This window comes from Dipodomys merriami, unplaced genomic scaffold (genome assembly GCF_024711535.1).
Source record: "Dipodomys merriami isolate MVZ:Mamm:240054 unplaced genomic scaffold, mDipMer1.0.p SCAF_62, whole genome shotgun sequence".
Lineage (NCBI taxonomy): Eukaryota > Metazoa > Chordata > Mammalia > Rodentia > Heteromyidae > Dipodomys > Dipodomys merriami.
In genome coordinates, this window is record NW_027206202.1 from 1,653,675 (window position 1) to 1,680,169 (window position 26,495).

The 26,495-nt window shown below is 49.7% G+C and overlaps 1 protein-coding gene across 1 annotated transcript; it reads left to right on the top strand.

Annotated features, from left to right (window-relative positions):
• The first annotated feature begins 387 nt into the window (after window positions 1-387).
• Window positions 388-26,031, top strand: LOC138814986 (major vault protein). Its single transcript, XM_070004155.1, has 15 exons — window positions 388-492; window positions 10,699-10,842; window positions 11,177-11,372; window positions 12,749-12,872; window positions 13,000-13,131; window positions 14,304-14,398; window positions 15,154-15,390; window positions 19,193-19,474; window positions 20,913-21,157; window positions 21,255-21,452; window positions 21,906-22,292; window positions 23,033-23,149; window positions 23,323-23,449; window positions 23,831-24,019; window positions 25,614-26,031. Coding segments are annotated over exons 1-15 (2,682 nt in total). The 5' UTR covers window positions 388-490; the 3' UTR covers window positions 25,821-26,031.
• The last annotated feature ends 464 nt before the right edge of the window (window positions 26,032-26,495 follow it).

A 26,495-nucleotide genomic window follows, 5' to 3' on the forward strand; every position in this document is an offset into this window, starting at 1 on the left:
CAGGGCCCGGGAAGGTGGCTTGGTGGTAGAGTGCTCGCCTTGAGCTGAAGAGCTGAGGGACAGCACCCAGGCCCAGAGTTCAGGCCCCACGACCGACAAATAAATAAAAATAACAAAACATTCAGAATGATCTTCTCTTCCGAGGCTGTAGCTGGAACCCACTTTACCCACTTGAGCCCAGAAGGCGTGACTGCATTCACTCTGATTGGAAAATCAGAGACAGATGGGGCAAAGTCAAGCTCAGCTCCCCTGACTGTGGCTCTCTGGTTCTCCATAGTCTTTTTTGCGACCGTGCCAACTGGCTCTGTGGCAGAAATTCCTAGGCATGGAATTGGCTATGGTGCTTTACCCACTGAGACAGCCCAGCTGCAAGGGCCCTTTAAATACCTAAGCCCCGCCCTGCCGACCCCGCCCTGCTGGGAAGTGATCCTCTGTGCTAGTCCTGGGAGTTTTCTTATCTGGAGAAGTGCAACAGCCTTCCTGCTTATCGATGTGAGTACGGTCATTCGATGCCCCCCAAAGCTGCCTCTAGCCCTGCTTTGCTTCCTCGGGACTTCTGCCCAGGCATGGGGAAGAAAGGAGGGAGGAGGCTTTGCTGTTAAGAGGTTTCACTTTCCCTCCGTGAGGTTTTTCTGGGTTTTGAAGTGAACATTGCATTCACACTCCCCAAATCTCTGGCCTCTGGCACAGGGCCCCCCCACAGAAGTCAGAGAGAGGACCTTGTCAGGCATTGTGGCACGTATTTGCAGTCTTAGCCACCCTAGAGGCTGAGGATCTCCAGGATTTCTGGGCAACAAAGCAAGACCGTTCGTCTTCCAGTAATGGTGTGGGCTGGGGGTGTGGCTCACAAAGTGGAGCATTTGCTTAGCAACTCTGAGTTCCTGGGTTCCATTCCCCAGCACCCTAAGAAGAGGGGAGCTCTACTGGGTGCATTCAGACTCCATCTTGAAGCTTGATTGGTTCTTGGCTCTACTCCCTGACCACTTGCTATCATCTAGAGAGCTGACCTCTGGCTTTTCCCCTTGAGTTGCTAGAATGTGAATGAATCATCCCCATTGAGATTCGTTAACTCTGCCAAAAGTCTATAGGTTTTCCTGGTATCCTGGGCAGGGCAGGGCCGACGGTGGGCCTTAACAGATGGTGGGGGAAGTCTTTTTTGTGTGTGTATGTGTGCTGGTCCTGGGGCTTGAACTTAGGGCCTGAGTGTTGTCCCTGAGCCTCCTTGTGCTCAAGGCTAGCTTTCTATCACTTGAGCCACAGCACCATGTCCGGCTTTTTCTGAGTTATTTATCGGAGATAAGAGTCTCAGGACTTTTTCTACAGACTTTTCTGCCCTGGCTGGCTTCAAACCACAATCTTCATATCTCAGCTTTCTGAGTAGCTAGGATTACAGATGTGAGCTGCAGGCTCCTGGCTTGTGGGTGGGAAGTCTAGCAGAGCTGTGGTGAAGAAGGCCTCACTGAGTGGTAAACCAGACTCTTTTCTTCTGGGAAGGAGAAATGAAGAATAGAAAGCTCGGTCGGACCTTCCAGCAGGACTTAGTGATTTTGAGCTGTGACATTGGAGTGGGGCTGGTAATTGAGGCAGAAGATTCCCTGGTGTATTTTACTCCCTATCTGAGTGGACCCTGGGGAGGTGGGGGAAAGGCTTGCTGGTCAAATGGATGCCTGGTAGATCTCTGGGAATGCCTGCCAGTGTCTGCCTTTGGCATACAGAGCATTTGCCCTACCCTGGGGTGGAGCCATTTGGGCAGGACAGCTCTCCTTTAGGGCCATAGTTAGCCTGGGAGCTCCCTGTTTGATTTTGCTCTCCCAGGTTCTGGGGTAGTAGAGTCTGGGTGTTGGTTCAGATTGCAGAAAACACCCACCTTTGAACTGCTATTGGCTCTGTCTCCTGGGCAATACTAGCCCTACCCAGAGCCCTAAGGCCTTGTTCAGTGTCGACGATTTAGCCGGAGAAGCCATTCTGTCTCCTCTGGTCAGGATGGCCCTGGGTGGAGTTCCAGCCCAAACTTCGGTGACTGAGCAATTTTTGTACCTTCTGGGCTTGAAGGAGGATAAAATGAATTGTTTAAGGGCACCTAATCCTTCACTGGGTGTAGATTAAGTTCAAGGCAAGTGGGAGCTGTTCATGGGAGGACCCTTGCCTCAAACACAAGTTCCAGCGTCTCCTGAAAACCTTTTTTGGTTGGTTGTGGGGCTTGAACTCTGGGCCTGGGCACTGTCCCTGAGTTCTTCAGCTCAAGACAAGCACTCTACCACTTGAGCCACTGGTTTTCTGGTGGCTAATTGGAGATAAGAGTCTCATGGATGTTCCTGCCTGGGCTGGCTTTGAACTGCAATCCTCAGATCTCAACCTCTTGAGTAGCTAGGATTACAGGCGTGAGCCACTGGTGTCTGGCTCTCCTGCAAACCTTGACCCATTCAGCATTGGCTGAGGTCTGGAAAATAACATCGCCGTCCACGCCAGGCTTGGAAGACCTTCAGAATTACCATTTGAATATAGGAAATCAAGGCTAGCTGGGGCAATATAGCAAGAATCTCTCTCTCTCTCTCTCTCTCTCTCTCTCTCTCTCTCTCTGTTCTCCCCCTCCCACCTCCCCCCCCCCCCCCGCTTTCTGAGTGGTAGTATTACAAGTATGAACCACATTCCAGCAGAGATTCATTATCTTAGAAAAAAAGGAAGGAAGGAGGGACAGAGGGAAAGAGAGAGACAGAAAAGGTTTGCAGCCAGATCTTTTGGTTTTTCAGTGGTTCCGGAAGCTGGATTCCTGGATGACTTCCAGTCTTAAGAAATCCTAACTTTCTGAGCCAGGTGCCAGTGGCTCACACCTGTAATCCTAGCTACTCAGCAGAATGAGATTTGAGGATTGAAGTTGGAAGCTAGCCCAGGCAGGAAAGTCCCTGGGACTTCTCTCCAATTAACCACCAAAAAGCTAGAAGTGGAGCTATGACTCAAGTGGCAGGGCAGTAGACTGAGCAAAAGAGCTGAGGGACATCCTGAATTCAAGCCTCAGTACACACACACACACACACACACACACACACACACATACACACACACACACACACCCTCACTTTCAATGATGGACTTTCACTAGCACCTAGGGGAGCTGGGAGGAGCAGACTGCTAGGGTGCCCCTCTCTCAAAATTGCTGCTGAAAAACAAAAAAGTGAATTACATCTGACAGAATGTCAATTCTCAGTAATAATCATCTAAAACAGGAAGTGGTTATGAAAAACCAGGAAGCTGCAAACCCTTGGACGGTCCTGAGCCATTTGACTCATCCTCCAAACAGTATTAGAATGTTTAATCTCAAGCCAGTAAAAGACACTCTGGATGCTTGTAGCTCACACCTGTAATCCCTAGCTACTCAGGAGGCTGAGATCTGAGGATTTCAGTTCAAAGCCCAGGCAGGGAAGTTTGACAGACTCTGATTTCCAATTAATCATTTAAAAAAGCCAGAAGTGGAGCTGTGGCTCAAGTGATAGAGTCCTAGCCTTGAGGGAGGAGGGGAAACTCAGGCCCTGAGTTCAAGCCCCAAGACCAGCATAAAAATAAATAAATCAGTGAAAGACAACCTCATTGAAGAGAGCATCTAAAACTTCACATATCTGCTCTTAAACCTAAGCTTGGTGTTGATCTAATGGCAGGGGTGGGGACAGGATGGTTGGTGGCTTGGAGCTGGGCCATGAGAGGTGGAGGAGAATGAGTGAAATCTTCCTTTAAAGAGCATTTGAACCATGACTCCTACCCAGTGTTGCTGTTGTAGTAATGCTGGGGCTTTTTTAATTTTTTTTTTTTTAATATATGTGTGTTGGTCCTAAAGCTTGAACTTAGGGCCTGGGTGCTGTCCCTGAGCTTTTTTACTCAAGGCTAGTGCTCTACCAGTTAACTGGGAGACTTTTCTCTGTTTAACCACCAGAAAACTGGAAGTGGTACTGTGGCTTAAAGTGGTAGAGCGCTCGCCTTGAACAGAAGCGCTCAGAGACAGTGCCCAGGTCCTGAGTTCAAGCTCCATGACCAACTCTGCCCCCACCCCCCAAAAAAAAATCCCCAGAGAAGAGTGGCTCTAAGAGACCTCTGTACCAGGCACTGGTAGCTCACGCCTTTATCCTAGCTACTCAGGAGTCTGAGATCTAAGGATCTTGGTTCAAAGCCAGCCCGGGCAGGAAAGGCAGTGAGACTCTTATCTCCAATGAACCACCAGAAAACCGGAAGTGGCGCTGTGGCTCAAGGTAGAGTGCCTGCTAGCCTTGAGCTGAAGAGCTGAGGGACAGCACCCGGGCCCAGAGTTCAAGCCCCATGACTGACAAAAAAAAAAAGAGAGAGAGATCTCTGGGTGCCACTAATGTCCAGCCCAGGTTGAGAGTAGCTGCTGTAGCCTGTCTTGCTTGCCTTTGAATGCATCCAAATCCTCAGTGAATTGGGTGAGAAGGTCGATTCATTTCTAAGCTCTGGCGAGATTCTGCATCACTAGCAAGCTTCCCAGAGGTGCCCTGCTGCTCACAGCAGAGCACATGCGGCCATGTCACTTTGGAATTGCCAGATTCACATGAACTGTGCCAGCCACGCACAGATGACCTTGAAAGATTTCTGATCCATAGTGATTCATGACTCATTACTTTGGTTGAAGTGGAAGTTTTGAGGTTCTTTTTATATATGTGTGCCAGTCCTAAGATTTGACTTGGGCACTGTTCCTGAGCTTCTTTTTTTTGGGGGGGGGGGGCTGTCTGGTCATGGGGCCTAAACTCTGGGCCTGGGTGTTGTCCTTCAGCTCTTCAGCTCAAGGCTAGCGCTCTACCTCTTGAGCCACAGCACCACTTCTGGCTTTTTTCTTTTTGCTTATGTGGTGCTGAGAAATCGATGCCAGGGCCTCAGATATGCAAGGCAAGTGCTCTACCATTGAGCCACCTTCCCAGCCCCTCCCTGAACTTCTTTTGCTCAAGGCTAGCACTCTACCACCTGAGCCACAATACCACTTCTACCTTTTTCCGTGTATGTGGTACTGAGGAATCGAACCCAGGGCTTCATGCATACTAGGCAAGCACTCTACCACTAAGCCACATTCCCAGCCCTCTCAGTTTTTTCACTCAAGGCTGGTGCTCTCCCACTTGAGCCATGCTTCTATGTCTAGCTTTGTGCTGGTTATTGGAGAAAAGAATCTCACTGCTGTTGGGCCCCGGTGGCCCACACCTGTAATCCTAGCTACTCAGGAGGCTGAGATCTGAGGATCACTGTTCAAAGCCAGCTTGGGCAGGAAAGTCTGTGAGACTGTTCTCTCCAATTAACCACCAGAAAACTGGAAGTGGCAGTGTGGTTCAAGTAGTAGAGCACTTGCCTTGAGCTGAAGAGCTGAGGGACAGTACTCAGGCCCAGAGTTCAAACCCCACAATTCACACACACACACACACACACACACACACACACAAAATCTCACTCTTGGGTGAGGCCTTTCAAAGGTCAACACAACTTTCTAATTTTTGAAGAACCCTAACATACTGGAAGTAATCATCTCTAACTTTACACGTAATGTAGTAAGCCATAAAAGTCTCAGTGTTATACTTGTCAGAGTGTATGTGAATGTAGAGCAAGACCTGCTCTGAAGAAATTTGGTAAGTAAACTCCATGGAAGGCCCTGTTTTAGGGTACACTGGGGGTGGTCAGGGAGGTGAGACAAGATCTGCGTACTAAGCCAGGTGCTGGTGGCTCACACCTGTAATCCTAGCTACTCAAGGAGGCTGAGATCAGAAGATCACTGTTCAAAACCAGCCTGGGCAAGAGAGTCTGTGACACCTTTATTTCTAATGAACCATCAGAAAACCAGAGGTGGAGCTGTGGCTCAAAGTCATAATTCTTGAGCAAAAGAGCTCAGGGACAGCACCCAGGCCCTGAGTTCAAGCCCCATGACTGATTTAAAAAGAAAAAAAAAAAAAAGATACTTGTACTAAGGCAGAGTCTCAGTCTTACAAGGCAGGAAGAATCAGACAATGGAGGCTCATGCCTGTAAAATCCTAGCTACTCAGGAGGCTGAGAAATGAGGATTGGAGTTTGAAGCTGGCTCGGACAGGAAGATCTAAACAGCCAGAAAATGGATGTGGAATTCAAGTAGTGGAATACCAGCCTTGAGCGAAAAAGCTAAGAGACAGTGCTCAGGTTCTGAGTTCAAGCCCCAGTGAAGGGGACACACACACACACACACACACACACACACACACACACACACACACACACACACACACACACACACACACACACACACACACACACACACACACACACACACACACACACACACACACACACACACACACACACACACACACACACACACACACACACACACACACACACACACACACGGCAGAAGAAGCCCAGAGGGATCAGCCATAGACGACTCGCTGAGTCACTGAGCTGGGCTAGGCTCTCAGCCCCCTGACTGGGCCCAGCTGGGGTGGCAGATGGTGGAGAGGCCTTGGCAGTGGGGAGTAGGACTTTGTCCAATAAGGAGCCAATGGGAGCGCCTCTCAGAGCCTGCTTCCAGCCTCCTAGGGCCTTCTGGAGTTCACCTCTTTCCTGCCGGGGCCTCAGAGCCTGGCCTGTACCTCTGCCTGCAGCTGAGCCCTTCCTCTCGCTTCCTCCATTTCCTGGCTAGAATTCCACTCTGCAGAGAAGCTGGCACGGGAGCTACTGGGAAAAGCTTTCCTTGGCTGTGGGAAGCTGCTGCTTAACTGTGCCTCTACCCTAAAGCTGAGGTGATATATATATTTGTCATCCTCTTGGTCAGTAAACAAGCGAGGGCTAAGCCACGATGCCAGGTGCTGGCCAGGAAGGAAAGAGGAGTCTCAGACACTGCCCCACCCAACAATAGCACAGCATACACTGTCATATGGCAGGCTGTTCTCTGAGTGTGCATGTGTGTATGCTGGTCCTGGGGTTTGAACATAAGGCTTATGAACTATCCCTGAGCTTCTTTTGCTTACGGCTAGTGCTCTATCACTTGAGCCACAGCTCCATTTCCAGTTGTTTTTTTTCTTGGTGATTAACTGGAGATAAGAGTCTTACAGACTTTCCTGCCTAGGCTGGCTTCCAAACCTGATCCTCAGATCTCGGCCTCCTGAGTACCTAGGGTTGCAAGCTTGAGCCACTGGTGTCTGGCTTTTGTTTTGTTTTGTTGTTTGTTTTTGGAGTATACTGAGGCTTTAACTTGGGGCTGCATGTTCTCACTTAGCTTTTGCCTTGGAGGCTAGAACTTACCACGTGAGCCACAACAACTCCACATTCTGGGGGTTTTGTTTTGGTTTGTTTTTTTTTTTTAGTCCTTAGAGTTAGAGTGTCACCCACTTTCCTGACCAAGCTAGTTTTGAACTTTGATCTTCAAATCTCAGTCTCTTGAGTAGCTAGGATTACAGGAGTGAGCCATGGGTGCTGGGCTCCTATGAGCGCCATATATATATTATATTATATATTATACATATATATGGATGTATATATATGTATATGTATATGTATGTCCTCATAATGCAGAGTAAGACACTGCTATCCATTCTGGTCTGTAGTTCTACAGACAGGTATGTGATCTAGGAACTCAGCTACGGTCACTCATTGAAGAAATGTTTGAGCCACCGACCAGGCAGCCCTAGCCTTGGAGACTGTCCAGAAATTGATATCTCATTTCATACCATAGAGTAAGGAGGGAAGCGAAACCAAGTTGAGACATAGAGGAAAGAAAGAAGCCCTGGGCTAGGAGAGCAGGAATTTAGAGAGGAGGCCCCCTTGGTTTGCAAAGACTGGAAAAGGAACACTGAAGTTGACAAAAGCCACCTTCCTACAATTTAGGGACATTAACTTCAAGTGAAAGGGACCCAGGGAAAAGGATCAAGTTCAGATTCCATACAAAGTTACAAGATATAAAAGAATGAGGAGCAGAATTCCTCTGAGACCTTAGAGTAACTTAGTTCAAAAGGAGAGAAGGAAACAAGGTATGAAAGTGCATATCACAGCTGTCGATAATCCCAGGCAGCCTGAATCCAGTGCTGATATAGTACCATGAACTCTCTGTGTGGCCATGAATGACTCATTGTCCCTATCTGGGTGTCATCTAAGTGGAACTACACTTTTCAGTACAGGATCCATCAGCCACCTGACTATTTAAATTAAAATTAAGGCCAGGCACTAGTTCTGTGGCCTGGGTGTAAATAATAAGGGGTGGAGGAGAGCAACAAAATGGTGTGCTATCTAAGGGGGGGCAAATTCCTGCTTAGCTCTTGCCAATTTTGACACATGGAAGTACAGGCAAATTTTCTATTGCTGGTCTCCTAACATTTTGAGTTTTTCTTTTTTTGGGGGGGGTCTCCTAATTCTTGAAGTTAATGACAAGAAAGACAGAATTAGAAGGTGTAAAAACTCAATTTCTGAAGCAGGTGCCAGTGGCTCATACCTATAATCTTAGCTACACTCAGGAGGCTGAGATCAGAGGATCCTGATTTGAAACCATCCCCAGGAAGAAAGTGGGTGAGACTCTCTTCTCCAATTAACCACAAAAAGCCAGAAGTGGACCTGTGGTTCATATGGTAGAGAGTGCTAGCCTGTTTTTTGGTTTTTGGGTGTTTTTTGGTTGATTGTGGGGCCTGAACTCTGGGCCTGGGCGCTGTCCCTCAGCTCTTCAGCTCAAGGCTAGCACTCTACCACTTGAGCCACAGCACCACTTCTGGCTTTTTCTACTTATGTGGTGCTGAGGAATTGAACCCAGGGCCTCATGCATGTGAGGCAAGCGCTCTATCACTGAGCCACCTTCCCAGCCCTGGGGTGGCTTTAAACTGATCTTCAGATCTCACTCAGCCTCCTGAGTAGCTAGGACTACAGCATGAGCCGCTACTGTCCACGTGAAGAAGGAAAAGGAGAAGAAAAGAGAGGTCTGACCATAATTTCTGAATAAAAGTTCTGAGTTCAATTCCTTAGCCTTTGTTTGACTTAAGAGATCATGTGCATGGGGGCTGGGAAGGTGGCTCAGTGGTAGAATGTTTACCTTGCATGCATGAGGCCCTGAGTTCCATTCCTCAGCACCACATAAGCAGAAAAAGCTGGAAGTGGGCACTGTGGCTCAAGTGGTAGAGCGCTAGCCTTGAGCTGAAGAGCTGAGGGACAGCGCCCAGGCCCAGAGTTCAGGCCCCATGACCGACCAAAAAAAAAAAAAAGAGAGAGAGAGAGATCATGTGCAAAGTCCAAAGGGTGCTGACTATGGAGACAAATGTTTGTGTGTGTGCATATGCGTAAAATTTCTGAACAAACCACGCACTGGATGAAACTACCCTGGAGTCCATGACAGACTGGATAGTTGGGGAGGGATTAAAAAACCATTTCCCAGTTTTCCTTTCCTCCCCATCCCTACCCTTACCTCTGCTCACAACAGGGAACCAAGCAGAACAAAGGACCAAAGAGAGGACTAGGAAGGAAAGGACTGGAATGGTTTCCTAGATACTAATCTGGCTGAATTTCTGGAAGCATCACTTTTGTCTAAGATTCCTTCCATAATGGGCCACTTACCCCTCATCCCAGGACTACTTCATGCACAGGGAGAGGAGTGCAGACAAAGATTATTGTAAGATTTTAGGTGAAAAAAGGACCATGCAGAGAGGAATAAAAAGATTGACAGGAAAGTTTATAGGGGTACGTTCCCAGGTGAACTCCCTGGTGGGGATCAGAGTGGTCGCTCTGGAGCTTGAATTCTGGGTTTGGGCGCTGTCCCTCAGCTCTTCAGCTCAGCGTTCTACCACTTGAGCCACAACGCCACTTCCAGTTTTCTGAGTGGCTAATTGGAGATAAGAGTCTCACGGATTCTTTCCTGCCCCTGGGCTGGCTTTGACCCTTGATCCTCAGATCTCAGCCTCCTGAGTAGCTAGGATGACAGGCCTGAGCCATCGGTGCTTGGGCACAGCAGAGATTTTATAGGCAGGGTAAAAGCAGAACTTACAGTGAGTGGGAACTTGTGGTGCGTAGCTTGTTTTGCCAGTTTGAACGTCTTAGGCTAGAGCACTGGAAGAATAGTGTTTTTGATAGGGACATGGTCTCTCTTGGCAGTAGCCTGTTTTTCCCTCACAGCCTGATATTTCCCCCCAGCTGCCTACTTCCTCCAGCGACCTGACAATTATGAAAATAACTTTTTGGCCATGGGCTAGCCCAGGATTACAGACAAGCCCTTGGGATCTGCCAGCCTGTCAGAGCCGCCGTCTTCCTTGGACTAACTTTACCAGCTTGAAGTTCTAGCCTGGGAAGCTTTTTCTAAAGCTCCATCTAGGGCTACAGTCAGTGTGAGAAGAGAGCGAGGCTGGGAATGTGGCTCAGTGGTAGAGTGCTTGCCTAGAATGCATGAAGCCCTGGGTTCCATTCCTCCACACCACATAAACAGAAAAGGCTGGAATTGGGACTGTGGCTCAAGTGGTAAAGTGCTAACCTTGAGCAAAAGAAGCTCAGAGACAGTGCCCAGGCCCTGAGTTCAAGCCCCAGGACTGGCCAAAAAAAAAAAAAAAAGAGTCTCAAGGACTTTCCTGCTCAAGGCTGGCTTTGAACCAGGATCCTCAGATCTCAGCCTCCTGAGTAGCTAGGATTACAGGTGTGAGCTCCAAGTGCCTGGCTTTCTGTGTTAATCTTGTTGGGCTCATTCTCTACCTGCCTGCCATTCTTCCTGATTGTACTCAGGGCTACCAGGGTCTTCAGCATGACAACTGATGAATCCATCATCCGCATCCCTCCATACCATTACATCCATGTGCTGGACCAGAACAGCAATGTGTCCCGAGTGGAAGTTGGCCCAAAGACTTATATCCGGCAAGACAATGAGAGGTTAGTGGGGTCCCTTGTTTCCTCCTCTCTGTTCCCAAAATGGGGAGAGCCGGGGGGAAGTCTTCTTGCTTTGGGAAGGAAGTTGTGGTTCATACACTCCAGGCCTGAGTGCTGTCCCTGAGCTTCTTTGTGCTCAAGGTGAGCGCTCTACCACTTTGAGCCACAGCGCCACTTCTGATTTTCTGGTGGTTCGTTGGCGATAAGAGTCTCATGGCCTTTGCTGCCCAGGTTGGCTTTCAACCATGATCCTCACATCTCTGCCTCCTGAGTAGCTGGGATTATAGCTGTGAGCCACCAGTGCCCAGCTCTCATGGCCTTTCTAACCATCCGACAGGGTTCTGTTTGCTCCCAAGCGCATGGTGACTGTCCCTCCTCGCCACTACTGCATGGTGGTCAACCCCGTGGCCCGGGATGCCCAGGGTACAGTGCTGTTTGACGTCACAGGGCAAATACGGCTTCGCCATGCTGACCAAGAGATCCGGCTGGCCCAGGACCCCTTTCCCCTGTACCCAGGGGAGGTGCTGGAAAAGGTACCTGACTTGCCACTTGGTGGGGGCCTGCCGCCCCATCTTAGGGCTCTCTGTTGCCTTCTGAGGGGAAAACAAACAGGCTAGGGGAAACGCTGGGGAAGGACACTGGCTGGTTCTCACTAGGAATAAATAGGACTCATTACCCTCCTCCTCCTTACCCACCATTCCCTACAGCAGCTCCCAAAGAGATTTGTTCTTCCTCTGGGGACTGTTGGCTGGTCTTGCCACCTGGATGTGTGTGTGTGTGTGTGTGTGTGTGTGTGTGTGTGTGTGTGTGTGTGTGTGTGTGTGTATGTGTGTGTGTGTGTGTGTGTATGTGTGTGTGTGTCGTGCTCATCCTGGGGCTTGAACTCAGGGCCTGGGAACTGTCCCTAAGCTTTTGTGTTCAAGGCTAGTGCTCTACTATTTGAGCCACAGCTCCACGTGTGGCCTTTTTGGTAGTTAATTAAAGATAAGAGTCTCACAGACTTTGCTGCCAGGTCTGGCTTCAAATCTCAATCTTCAGCTCTCAGCCTCCCTATTTGTGCGTTTGGGGGGGGGGGGGGGCGGGGAAGACAGGCATCCATCACCAGGTCTGATGATTGGTTGAGATGAAGTCTCTTCTTTTTTCCCAGGCTGGCCTTGACTCTCAGTCCTCCTATTGCCTCCTATGTAGCTAGGGTTCTTCTTCTTTCTACCTCCTCCTCCTCTTCCTCCTCCTCCTCCTCTTTTTCCTTTTCTTCTTTCTCCACCTTCTTCTTCTTCTTTCTTTTTTTTTTGGGGGGGGGGCCAGTCTTGGGGCCTGAACTCTGGGCCTGGGCGCTGTCCCCCAGCTCTTCAGCTCAAGGCTAGTGCTCTACCACTGGAGCCACAGCGCCACTTCCGGCTTTTTTTCTTTTTGCTTATGTGGTGCTGAGGAATCGAACCCAGGGCCTCAGGCATGCAAGACAAGCACTCTACCACTGAGCCACCTTCCCAGCCCCTTCTTCTTTCTTCTTTCCTTCCTTCCTCCTGGTTTGGGGATCAAACTCAGGGCCTGCCTATGTGAAGTAGTCACTGTACCCCTATCCCTCTATACAGTGCTTTTTTTTTTTCCTCCTTTGTTTCCTCCTTTGTACTGATACTGATGCTTGAACTCAGGGCCTTGTACTCGTCTTCATTTAGGGCTGGCACTTTACCATTTGAGTCATAACTTCTAGCTTTTTATTGGTTAGCTGAAGAAAGTCTCTTGGCTTTGTCCACCCAGACAGACTGGCTTTAATGTGAGATCCTCAGATCTCAGCTTCTTAGGTAGCTGAGATTACAAGCCTGGGTTACCTGCACCCAGCCAGAGGACCAGATTTGGCCCCCAGGAGTCACAACACTGAATGCCCTATAACCTTTTCTTCTCTTCCTAGGACATCACCCCACTGCAAGTCGTTCTGCCCAACACTGCCCTGCACCTTAAGGCTTTGCTGGACTTTGAGGATAAGAATGGAGACAAGGTGTTGGCAGGAGATGAATGGCTGTTTGAGGGACCCGGTACATGATCTCCTCATGGGGCTTGGTCAGGGTTGTGGCTTCCTTCTCCCCACCCCCTTTCCCCGCTGTGGGTCTGCCATCTTCTGACCACTGATCTCAGCTCCATTCCCCCCCCCCCCCTTCCCAGGCACGTACATCCCCCGGAAGGAAGTGGAGGTCGTGGAGATCATTCAGGCAACAGTCATCAGGCAGAACCAGGCCTTGCGGCTGAGGGCCCGCAAGGAATGCTGGGACCGGGATGGCAAGGAGAGGGTGACAGGTGGGGCCGCTGAGGGGTACTGCGAGTGGGAAAGAGGGGAAGCCCACTAAGCCTGGGGCAGAGGGGCCTTTCCTAGTCTGTCTGTCTGCCTGCCTGTCTGTCTGTCCTAGGCTTTGAACTCAGGGCCTCACGCTTGCAAAGGGCTTGCTTAGCTATGGCTTCAGCCCCTTTTCACCATAGTTATTCTGCAGCTAAAACACAGTCCTTGTGTTTTATCTTGTGTTTCCCCTAGTCCCAGGGGAATGCCAGGCATACACCACGCTACCTAGCCATTGGTTAAAATGAAGCCAGGCAAACTTTAGGCCTGTACTAGCCTGAACCATGATGCTTAGATCTCTGTCTCCCCAGTAACTTAGATTGCAGGCTTAAGCCATATGCCTGTTTGCTGCTGCTTTGTGTGTGTGTGTGTGTGTGTGTGTGTGTGTGTGTGTGTACTGGATCTTGAACTCCTGGCTTTCTGTTCTGCTTTCCTGATCATGGCTGGACTTCTACTACTTGAGCCACAGCTCCACTTTCCAGCTTTTTTATGGTAAATTGGAGATAAAGAATCTCATGGACTTTTCTGCCTAGACTGGGTTTAAATCACAATCCTCTAGGTCTCAGCCTCCTGAGTAGCTAGAGTTAACAAACCTAGTTTGTTGCTGCTGCTGCTTCTGCTTTTTCTTCTTCTTCTTCTTCTTCTTCTTCTTCTTCTTCTTCTTCTTCTTCTTCTTCTTCTTCTTCTTCTTCTTCTTCTTCTTCTTCTTCCTCTTCTTCCTCTTCTTCCTCTTCTTCTTCTTCTTCTTCTTCTTCTTCTTCTTCTTCTTCTTCTTCTTCTTCTTCTTCTTCTTCTTTTCCTCCTCCTCCTCCTCCTTTTTATTTATTTATTATTCTTCATTTATCTATTTATATTTGGACCAGATCTCTCTATGTAGCCCAGGCTGGTCTCACACCTCAAATTCAGGGTCCCCCATCTCTGCTCTCTAAGTACTAGATTACAGGTGTCTGTTCCTATACCCAGCTTCTAGAAGACCTTCTTTTGATTTTCCTGGGGTGGGGGTTAGTTTTCCTCCGGCCTCCTAGAAAGGGAGCGAAGAACCTTGTAAAGTCCTTAAGCCTGGGGACCAACTGGTCCCCTGTTGCATGGGGCAACTGAGGAGTCAGTCTAACCTTTGACCCTTCGCTTGGCCCAGGAGAAGAATGGCTGGTCCGCTCAGTGGGTGCCTATCTCCCAGCAGTCTTTGAGGAAGTTCTGGATCTGGTGGATGCTATCATCCTTACAGAAAAGGTTTGTGTCCTGGGATGTGGGCCAGGGGACCCTGGGCTTTTCCTCCCACTGTGAGCCGTCCACTGTGAGCAGTGGGAGGAAAGTGAAGCTATATTTCTAGGGTCACTAGAGAGAATTCAGAAGCCAGATGATCTGAGAGGAAACTTGGGGCAGAAGGTTAAAAAGTCCTCCTGAGGCCTGGTGCTAGTGGCTCATGCCTGTAATCCTAACTACTAAGGAGGTTGAGGGGCTGGGAATGTGGCTTAGTGGTACAGTGCTTGCCTGGCATGCATGAAATCCTGGGTTTTTCAGTACCACATACACAGAAAAAGCCGCAAATGGTTCTCTGGCTCAAGTGGCAGAGTGCTAGCCTTGAACAAAAGAAGCTCAGGGACAGGGCCCAGCCCCTGAGTTCAAGCCTCAGGACTGGCAAACAAAACAAAACAAAACAAGAGGCTGAGATCTGAAGACTGTGGTTCAAAGCCAGACCAGGCAGACCAATCAAGAGACTTTCATCTCCAACTAAACAGCCAAAAGCCAGAAATGCAGAAGTGTGGTTCAAGTGGTAGAGCCCCCCAGCCTTGGGTAAAAAAGTTAAGTAAGAGTCCGAGGCCCTGAGTTTGAGCCTCAGGACTGGCATCCACATACAAACGAATTGTCCTCCTGGGTTGGTAGAAATTCTCCCTCGGATCTGGGAGTGTTTATTGGCCAGATCCCCAAGGAAATGTGAGCAGGAAGTTGGAGGGCGGGCTCCTCTAACACCCTGTCTCCTGCAGACAGCTCTGCACCTGCGGGCTCGGCAGAGCTTCCTGGACTTCCGTGGTGTGGCCCGCCGCACTGGGGAGGAATGGCTGGTGACGGTGAAGGACACAGCGGCCCACGTGCCCGATGTCAACGAGGAGATGCTGGGGGTGGTGCCCATCACCACACTGGGCCCCCAACACTACTGTGTGGTCCTTGATCCCGTCGGAGCAGATGGCAAGAACCAGCTGGGCCAAAAGAAGGTCATCAAGGTGAGCTTTCCAGAGCCTTCGTGTCTGCCTGCTAGCCGAGGCCGAGGCAGGACGCCTTCTGAGCTCTTACCCTGAATTGCTTTGCAAGCCAGGTACACCATGTGGAAATGCCTTCAGTGCCTTTATGCACTTAAGTCTATGTAGATGGGACGCTGTTCTGTTTGCTTCCCTGGTTTTTCTGTGCCCTGTCCCTGGTGCCCCCCCATCCCTCCACCCCAGATCCCAAGTACCTGCTGCCTCTTTTGGGGAAGGGGTCCTGCTGGTCTCCTATGCCTGAACACCCAGAATTGGCTCTCAGTATTCTGGAACCTTTGTTGGCTTGCTTAAAATAATTCTCACAGCTTTCCCTCCTCACCCCCCACCTCCCTCTTCCACTGGAACTGTATGTGGGAATACCACAAGACAGCCAACTGTCTCTGCGAAAGGTAGGAGAGAATATTGAAGCTTGGTGAGCTTCTAGGTTTCTATGAGTGGTTCAGCTCGGGTGTTGTGTCATGAACACAGCCTAGACAATATGGAAATGGAGGCCTGTGGCTGTCCTCTTGGCATATTTTATATGCAAAACCAAGAGACTGGGCTGGGAAGGTGGCTCAGTGGTAGAGTGCTTGCCTTGCATGTATGAGGCCCTGGGTTCGATTCCTCAGCACCACATAAGCAGAACAAGCCGGAAGTGGTTCAAGTAGTAGAGCACTAGCCTTGAGCTGAAGAGCTGAGGTACAGCGCCAGGCCCAGAGTTCAGGCCCCACGACTGACAAAAACAAAACAAAACCCAAGAGAACAAAAAAGTCAACACAGTAGATGGTGGTTCACGTCTGTCATCCTAGCTACTCACGAGGCTAAGATCTGGAAGCTTAAGGCCAACCCAGGCAGAAAAAGTTCACAAGACTCCCAACTCTAAAATAACTAGCAAAAAGCAGAACTGGAGGTCTGACTCAAGTAGTAGAGCACCAGCCATAAGCAACCAAGTTGAGCAAAAATGTAAGGTCCTGAGTTCAAATCTCAGCACCACCTCCCCTAGAATAAATGTCAAAATATCCAAATATCCACCAACTGAATGGATAAAAAGTTGTGTCATAGGGGAGGGGGAGGCGGGGAAGGGAAGTGAAGGGTAAACAAAGGAGGAGGCTGCAATGCTTGGTAAGAAATGTATGCATTATCCTGCCCATGTAATTGTAGCCCCTCTGTACAGTATGTTCTCAAATAAAATAAAATACAATTAAAAAAAAAAAAGTTGTGTCATAAACTGGGCATTGGTGGCTCACACCTGTAATCCTAGCTACTCAGGAGACTGAGATCTTTTGTCTTTTGTTTTGTTTTGTTTTATTTGTGGGTCGTAGGGCTTGAACTCTGGGCCTGGGTGCTGTCCCTGCACTTTTCAGCTCAAGGCGAATGCTCTACAGCTTAAGCCACTGCGCCACTTCCAAGACTGAGATCTGAGGATCACTGTTTGAAGCCAACCCAGGCAGGAAAGTCTGTGAGACTTTATCTCCAATTAATCACCAGAAAACCAAAAGTGGCGTGGTGGCTTTAAATGATCGAGTATTAGTCTTGAGCAAAAAAGCTCAGGGACAGCACCTTAGCCCTGAGTTCAAGCTCCAACCTGACAAAGTTGTGGCATAACCATAAACAGAATATCATTCCTCCGTAAAAAGAACTAAAGGGCTGGGAATGTGGCTCCATGGTAGAGTGCTTGCCTAGCATGCATGAAACCCTGGGTTCGATTCCTCAGCACCACATAAACAGAAAAAGCCCAAATGGTACTGTGCTCAAGTGGTAAAGTGCTAGCCTTGAGCAAAAAGAAGTTCAGGGACAGCGCCCAGGCCCTGAGTTCAAGCCCCAGGACTGGCCAAAAAAGAAAAAGAAAAGAAAGAAAAAGAACATGAGTGTGTAATTTATATGTAATGCCCAGAATATATAAACCTAGAGAGATAGCAGGGTAGTAAGGGTGGGTAGGTTTGTTTTTTTGGGGGGGTCCGGTCATGGGGCCTGAACTCTGGGCCTGGGCGCTGTCCCTCAGCTCTTCAGCTCAAGGCTAGCACTCTACGACTTGAGCCACAGTGCCACTTCCGGCTTTTTTCTTTTTGCTTATGTAGTGCTGAGGAATCGAACCCAGGGCCTCTGGCATACAAGGCAAGCGCTCTACCACTGAGCCACCTTCCCAGCCTGGGTGGGTAGGTTATGATGAATGACAGAGGCTGCTATTAGATACAATGTTTCTTTTTCAGGGTGATCAAACTATTGTAGACTTATATAGTCCAATGCTGAAAATACTAAGCCAACTGACTTGTATACTCTGGGTAGATTTTGTATGTGGATTATATCTCAGTGAAAAACACACTCATCTCTTCTGATCCATGGGTTCTATGCCTGTAGATTCAACTAAGAAGGGTTGAAAAGTATGGGAAAAAACGGCCTCAGAAGTATAGATGTGGAGCCAGGTGCCAGTGGCTTATGCCTGTAATCCCCACTATTCAGGAGACTGAAATCTGAGGATCATCGTTCAAAACCAGATCAGGCAGGAAAGTCTATGAGACTCATCTCCACTAAAACTACCAAAAAAGCTGGAAGCAGAGCTATGGCTCAAGTGGTAGAATCCTAGTCTTGAGCAAACAGAAGCTCTAGGACAGTGCTTGGGCCCTAAATTCAAGCCCTAGAACAAGCACAAAAAAAGTATAGGTATGGTTCAAGTGGTAGAATGCCAGCTTTGAGCAAAAAAGCCAAGTGTGAACAAGAGGCCCTGAATTCAATTCCCAGTACCAGCACAAAAAAGAAAAAAATGAAAAAAATGAGATGAAGAGGGATAGTAGGTTAATTCACACACACACACACACACACACACACACACACACACACACACATACACACACGCATGCACGCACGCACGCACGCACACACACACAGAGTGCACATATTTTTTATTTTTTTTTATTTTATCATGGAGCTTGAACTCAAGACCTGGGCACTGTCCCTGAGTTTACAGCTCCACTTCTGGTTTTCTGATGGTTAATTGGCGCTGAGTCTCAAGGACTTTCCTGCCTGGATTGGCTTTGAACTGTGATCCTCAGATCTCAACCTCTTGAGTAGTTAGGATTACAAGCATGAGCCCCCTAGCCCCCAGCTTATATATCTGTCTTTTAAATGAATACTTAATTGTACATATTGGTGGAGTGCAATATAATTAGATGCATATGTACAGAACATAATGACCAAATAATTAGCCTACCTATCACCTTAAACAATTGTCAATAACTTCTTTTTCATTTTGACTTTTTGGGGGTTTTTTTGGAGCTTTTTTGGTAGTCTGACTAGCAGCTGGCCTTTTTTTTTTCTTTTTCCTAAACCTGCACTAGAGGAGTGATTCATCATACCAACTTAGGTTAATTTTGTTGTTGTTGTTGGTCATGGGGCTTGAACTCTTGGCCTGGGCCCTGTCCCTGTGCTCTTCAGCTCAGGGCGAGTGCTCTATCGCTTGAGCCACAGCGCCACTTCTGGTTTTGTAGTGGTTTATTGGAGATAAGAGTCTCAGGGTCTTTCCTGCCCAGGCTGGCTTGGAACCAAGATCCTCAGATCTCAGCTTCTGAGTAGCTAGGATTATAAGCGTGAGCCACCAGCACCTAGCTTAGGTTAATTCTTGACTGTTGTGTCTGAAGATCTTGGTCATCATAGTTTGTGAAACCTTTCACAATGTGTTTTGAACAGAGGAATTTCTGCCAAGTCTCACAGTACTCTAGTGGGGACCCCTGTCCTCCACAGGAGCCCCAGATGGCTGTGAGTTCCTAAGCAGCCTCTTCTTCCCTATTAGGGAGAGAAGTCCTTTTTCCTGCAGCCGGGAGAGAGGCTGGAACGAGGCATCCAGGATGTATATGTGCTGTCAGAGCAGCAGGGCTTGCTGCTACGGGCTCTGCAGTCCCTGGAGGAGGGCGAGGAGGAGGAGAAGGTGTCTCGCCAGGCTGGGGACCGCTGGCTCATCCGTGGACCTCTGGAATATGTGCCATCTGCCAAGGTGGAGGTGGTGGAGGAGCGGCAGGCCATCCCGCTGGATGAGAACGAGGGTATCTACGTGCAGGATGTCAAGACTGGAAAGGTAACGCTCAGGACTGGGCCCTTTCTTGCTGTGGGACCACAATGGTGACTTCCTGAAAGGGGAGCATGGGATGGAGGTGTGGAGGGGTCTTCAACTTCATTGGTCACAGCTGCTGCTAGGCTGACAAGAAAGAAGGGGGTTAATCCATGCACATTTGCTATCTATGCATATCTTTTTGTTGTTGTTGGTTGTGGGGCTTGAACTCTGGGCTTGGGCGCTGTCCCTCAGCTCTTCAGCTCAAGGCTAATGCTCTACTACTTGAGCCACAGCACCACTTCCAGTTTTCTGAGTGGTTTATTGGAGATAAGAGGCTCAGGGACTTTCCTGCCCAAGCTGGCTTTGAACTGAGATCCTCAGATCTCAGCCTCCTGAGTAGTTAGGATTACAGGTGTTGAGCCACCAGTGCTGCCCAGCTCTGTTTTTGTTGTTGTTTGTTTGTTTTTGTTTTGTTTTGCTGATCTCAGGGCTTGAACTCTGGGCCTGGGTGCTATCTATGAGCTCCTTCCTATTGCTCAAGAATAGTGCTCTTCCACAAGACTTACAGCTTCATTTTCCGTTTTTTCTGTGATACATTGGAGATAAGAGTCCCATGGACCTTCCTGCCCAGGCTGGCTTACAGTCTTGATCTTTAGATCTTACTCTACTGAATAGCTAGGATTGCAAGCATAGGCCAGTGGTACCCTGCTCTTTCTTTCTTTCTTTCCTTTTTTTTTTTTTTTTTTTTTGTCAGTCGTGGAGCTTGAACTCTGGGCCTGGGCACTGTCCCTCAGCTCTTCAGCTCAAGGCGAGCGCTCTACCACTTGAGCTACAGTGCCACTTCCGGTTTTCTGGTGCTTTATTGGAGATAGGAGTCTCACGGTCTCTCCTGCCCGGGCTGGCTTTGAACCTAGATCCTCAGATCTCAGCCTCCTGAGTAGCTAGGACTACAGGCATGAGCCACCAGCGCCCGGCTTTTTTTTTTTTTTTTTTGAATGTGTGCCAGTCCTGGTGCTTGAACTGAAGGCCGAACGAGGTCTTATCCCTAAGGTCCTCTCCCTAAGTGTTTTTGTTGAAGGCTAGTACTCTGACACTTAAGCCACAGCTCTACTTCTGGCTGCTTGGCAATAAATTGGGACTGGCTTTGAACCTTGATGCTCAGATCTCAGCCTCCTGAAAAGCTAGGACTACAGGCATGAGCCACTGGCTGTCCCGTGCATTTTCTAGATAAGGGAACAGTCACACAGGGGACAAGGCAGCTGTGAGCAGATGCCAGAGCGAGGTGGCAGCAAGCTGAGATAGAGGCCAGCCTTGCTTTTGTAGAGAGGCCACCTTTAACCCGGATGAACGATGGCACTCCTGGTCCAGTTCTGCCTGGAATGGTGGGAGTTCTTCCTCCTCCCCCCCCCCCCCCCCCGCTCCCTGTCTTTCATGCATTGATGACCTCAGCTGTGTCCCCCAGGTGCGTGCTGTGATCGGAAGCACCTATATGCTGACCCAGGATGAGGTCCTGTGGGAGAAGGAGCTGCCCCCTGGGGTGGAGGAGCTACTGAACAAGGGGTACGACCCTCTGGCAGACAGGGGCCAGATGGACTCAGCCAAGGCCCGTCAGCCCTCAGCTCCCCGCAACAAGACCCGCGTGGTCAGCTACCGCGTCCCCCACAATGCAGCCGTACAGGTTTATGACTACAGAGCCAAGAAAGCCCGGTGAGGTGCCAGCCGGGCAGGGGGGCTGGGGAGGGGTGGTGGGTGTCCATGGGTCTGACCTCTTCCCTTTCCCCACCCACCTACCCCACCCCTGCAGGGTGGTCTTTGGGCCTGAGCTGGTGTCCTTAGGTCCTGAGGAGCAGTTCACCATGTTGTCCCTCTCGGCTGGGCGACCCAAACGTCCTCACGCCCGCCGGGCTCTCTGCCTGCTGCTTGGGCCTGACTTCTTCACGGATGTCATCACCATTGAAACGGCCGATCACGCCAGGCTGCAGCTCCAGCTTGCCTACAATTGGTGAGGATTGCGAAGCTGGGCACTGCCCCCAGAAAGCCCGGGGGAAGAGGGATGCTTGGGGGTGGAGAGTCTGTGCCCTGATCTGCAAGATTGATGATGGACTGGGCGCCAGTGGCTCACGCCTGTCATCAGAGCTACTCAGGAGGCTGAGATCTGAGGATCATGGTTGAAAGCCAGTCCAAACAGGAAAGTCCGTGAGTCTCTTATCTCCACTTACCACCAAAAAGCTGGAAGCAGAGCGGTGGCTCAAGTGGAAGAGCACCAGCTTTGAGCAGAAGAAAAAAAAACTGTGAGGTTTGAGTTCGAGTTGGAATAACAAAAAAGGGAATAGGGAAAGAGTAGAGAGGATAGAGAGAAAGAGAGAGGGAGGGAGGGAGGGAGAGAGGGAGAGCTTAAGACAGTATTGTTTTCTGGGGGAAATGCCTTCCCCATCCTGGATCTCTCTTCTTCCAGGCACTTTGAGGTGAGTGACCGGAATGATCCTCGAGAGACCACCAAGCTCTTCTCAGTGCCCGACTTCGTGGGTGATGCCTGCAAGGCCATTGCCTCCCGCGTGCGCGGTGCCGTGGCCTCCGTCTCCTTCGATGACTTCCACAAGAACTCAGCTCGCATTATCCGCATGGCGGTCTTTGGCTTTGAGACCTCTGAAGCCAAGGGCCCTGACAGCATGGGCCTGCCCAGGCCCCGGGACCGGGCTGTCTTTCCCCAAAATGGGCTGGTGGTCAGCAGCGTGGATGTGCAGTCAGTGGAGCCAGTGGACCAGAGGACTCGAGATGCCCTACAGCGCAGCGTCCAGCTGGCCATCGAGATCACTACCAACTCCCAGGAGGCTGCAGCCAAGTGAGTGAGACCCCAGGGATCCAACTCTGCCACTGCCAAGCTCCAATAACATGGCGTCTGCTAACGGTCCCCTGCAGCCATATTTTTTTTTCTTTGCCTGTCCTGGGATTTGAACTCAGGGCCTGAGCGCTGTCCCTGAGCTTCTTTTGCTCAAGGCTAGCACTCTACCACTTGAGTCACAGCACCACTTCTGGCTTTTTCTGTGTATATGGTACTGAAGAAGGGACTTCATGCATGCTAGGCAAGCACTCTACCACTAAGCCACCTTCCCAGCCTACCTAAGCCTTTTTCACATCAGCCATTCCAGCACTTTCCCTGGAGCGTTTCCAACGCAGCCTCCTCTCTCCCCTCTGCTCTAGAGTCTTAGCCTTGGCAAGCCCTTTTCTTCCTCTCCCAATTGCAATAGTACCCATGTTACCTGCTCACCCATCTTTGCTACCTCCCAGATGCTTGTCTCTGTCTGAAGTCATTCTTGCTTGTTTGCTTTTCCCCCCACTCGTGGATGCCATCTGTAAAAGCAGGAGAGGTATGGGTGGGAGGAGGGGGGTGAACCCCGCCATTCCTGTGTCCTCACATATAGACTTGTGAATAGAGCTGCTTCTGGAATGCCTGTGGGAGTGGGAAGCGAGGCTGGGAAGGTCTGTCCTGATTCCTCATAGCGTGCTATTCTCTACACTTGCTCCTCCTGTCCCAGCTTGGGGCCCCACGCCTGCATCTCACCTGTCTTCACTCTGTTTCAGGCATGAGGCTCAGAGACTAGAGCAGGAGGCCCGGGGACGGCTGGAGAGACAGAAGATCTTGGACCAATCAGAAGCCGAAAAAGCCCGAAAGGAACTCTTGGAGCTTGAGGCTATGAGGTGGGTGGGTTGAGAAGTAGAGAAAAAGCCTGGCCAGGCAAAGCAGAGTCTGGGGAAAGAGGCTGTGTGTGTGTGTGAGAGAGAGAGATGGGGGGGCACATCACATAGAGAAAATCAAAGCCCCAGGTGGGCAGGGCGTTCTCCTGGACCTCACATGACTGTCTCCCCTCCAGTGTGGCAGTAGAGAGCACTGGCAATGCCAAGGCGGAGGCCGAGTCCCGGGCAGAGGCAGCTCGGATCGAAGGGGAAGGTTCTGTGCTGCAGGCCAAGCTGAAGGCAGAGGCGTTGGCCATTGAAACAGTGAGTTGGGGAGATGCCCTCCGTGGAAGGCCATGGCTGGGGAGGCCTGAAATTAAGTCAGAGACCACGCACCCTAACAAGTCCTATTGATGTATCCTTAGGCTCACAAAGGGTAGGTGTTGCCCTGTGGTAATGTGTTTAGGACATTCCTTGAAGGTACGATCGTTTCCCTCATCCCTACTGCGTGTGTTTTACAGACATGGCCTTATTTGAAACCCTCGGCCAGGTATCATTCATGTTGAGGCTTGGCTGGAGATTGTAAAAGCTCCCAACCCTAAGCCGTCTGCCTCAGTTTCCTCAGGGGACCTGCTGGCTCTGGCAACTCACTAGCCAGTCCCCAGAAGCACATGATCTGAAGCCAGCTGGATTTTCCCCTTGCAGGAAGCTGAGCTTGACAGAATAAAGAAAGTTCGAGAGCTGGAACTGGTCTATGCTCAGGCCCAACTAGAGCTGGAAGTAAAGAAGGCCCAGCAGTTGGCTGATGTGGAGGCCAAGAAGTTCAAGCAGATGACCGAGGCCCTGGGCCCCAGCACCATCAGGGACCTGGCAGTGGCTGGGCCCGAGATGCAGGTGAGAGTTGGAGGAGACAGGAAAGGCCTAGCTTTAAAGGCAAACTCGACATCTAGGAAGAGAGCTAGACACTGGTGGTTCACGCCTGTAATCCTAGCTACCTAGGAGGCTGAGATGTGAGGATCACAGTTTGAAGCCAAATGGGTCAGGAAAGTCTGTGAGACTCTTAACCTCCAAAGAACCACCAAAGCACCAGAAGAGGAGCTGTGGCTCAAGTGGTAGGTTGCTAGTCTCAAGCAGAAAAGCTAATGGACAGCACCCAAGTTCTGAGTTCAAGCCCCAGGACCAGCACACACACACACACACACACACACACATACACACACACATACACATTCTCTCCCTCCCCCCATATCTAAGATGCCAGGGGTAGGAACTGAACTGCCCTGCCTGAAGGTGTCACTTGAACACAATGTCCTGATGTGTCAGGCTCAGGGACTGCACCGGACTCTGCTGGGAGCGGGAGCTGCTGGGGCCATGTTGGTCTGTGCTCAGTGCTCAGTGCTCATGTGAACAGACTGGGACCAATGATGTTCCAGGGAGAAGGTCTCCATCTGGCCCTTGGGTACTGAGTAGTGATGGAATTGCAGAAAAGAATTTTAGGATGTAGTGATGTAGAGACCATGGAAGACTCCCAGTAAAGCAAAGGAAAGATCAGAGATGGTGCATACCCAGATGTGGGGGTGGATGCCCAGGGATCACAGGACCATGAGTGCTCCAACGTCATGGATATTTATGGGGTTTGGGCTCAGATCCCCTTTAGCTCGGTGCTCCCCTCAGCTGTGACATCTAATCCATTCTGTGATGCTTGCTGTGGCACAGTTTTATCCCTTGGGTCCAGAGATCTCATAGGTGGTTCATTCATTAACTTTGATGATGTTTGAGCATTCCTTCAAAGAAAACATGGCTTCTGCTAGAGTCTCCCTTCCAGAAAGGTATCTACCCTTAAGGGTTTTTTGGTTTTGTTTTGTTTTTTGGTTGTGGGGCTTGAACTCAGGACCTAGGCCCTATCCCTGAACCTAGGCCCTGGCTCAAGGCTAGCGCTCTACCACTTGAGCCACAGTATCAGTTCTGATTTTTGAGTGGTTAATTAGACATAAGAGTCTCACGGGGACTTTTCTGCCTGGCCTGGCTTTGAACCGTGATCCTCAGATCTCAGCCTCCTAAGTAGCTAGGATTACAGATGTGTGTGTGTGCATGCGCGCGTGCATACATGCACACAAACACTTTTTTGGTACCTAGGGGAGCCATTTTCCTGTTTTGTTTTTTTTTTTCCCTCCAGGATACATGTTTTGTTTACACACATGCAGACATCTTTGCCCAGCTAGGCCTTGGTGATAATGCCAGTAGTCCTAGTGATTCAGGTCACTAAGATCTGGAGATTCAATGTTGGAAGCCAGTTAGGCAGAAAAGTCTCCAAGCATGGTTCCGTAGCTAGGATTACAGGGATGAGCTATCAGAGCGCAGCTAAAGGAAGGAAAGCAGAGCACTATGAGAAGAGAGTCATCTCTTCAGATCAGGTTCAAGAAGGGCTATGAGGACAGAGTGGGAAGTATGGAGTGTCTGACTGTCTTCTCCTCTCCCTTTCTTGCAGGTAAAACTGCTCCAGTCACTGGGCCTGAAGTCAACCCTAATCACCAATGGCAACGCTCCCATCAACCTCTTCAGCACAGCCCTGGGGTTGTTGGGGCTGGGGGCAGAGGGTCAGCCTTCAGCCAAAAAGGATGCCAGCAGGCCCAGCCCCCAGGAGGGCTTGATTCTGCAGGACCCTCTAGCCTCTCAAAGTTCTACAGGCAAATAAGACGGGTCTTAGCTAAGCCCTGCACGAATACCAATTCTGGCAATCCGCGGCCTTATAAACAAAACAAATAAACAAACGGAAAAACCTATACTATAAAGTTTAAGTATAGAGGCAGTGAGGATGGGGGGGGGCGGTGAATGACAGGGCCAGGATCTGAGTTCAAGCCCTAGTACTGGCACACACAAATAATGAAAATCTAAACTAAACTATTTTCCAGTGTCTCAAGCTTGAATTACAAGATTGGGGGTGGGGTGGGGAAGATGGTAATGGTGAAGGGAAGATACACTTAAGATCTTGAGATAATTTACTGGAGATTATTCACATCGATAAGGTAGAAAGGAAACTGAGGCAGGGAAAAGAAGAACCTGATGAATGTGAACTCCCCCCCCACACACACACACAACCTATTCACGTCTTGAATTCAGGGCCTAGGTGCTATCCCTTAGCTTTTTCTTTAAAAGGCTGAAGCTCTCCCACTTGAGCCACAGCTCCACTGTCGGCATTTTGGTGATTAATTGGAGATAAGAGTCTCAAGGTCTTTTGGTTCCTAGGCTGTTTTTGAACCAGGATCCTCAGATCTCAGCCTCCTGAGTAGCTAGGATTACAGGCATTACTAGCCAGAGGCACCAAGTTTGGCCAGGTGAGTCTAATCCTTTTAGCCCACCCAACTTCCTA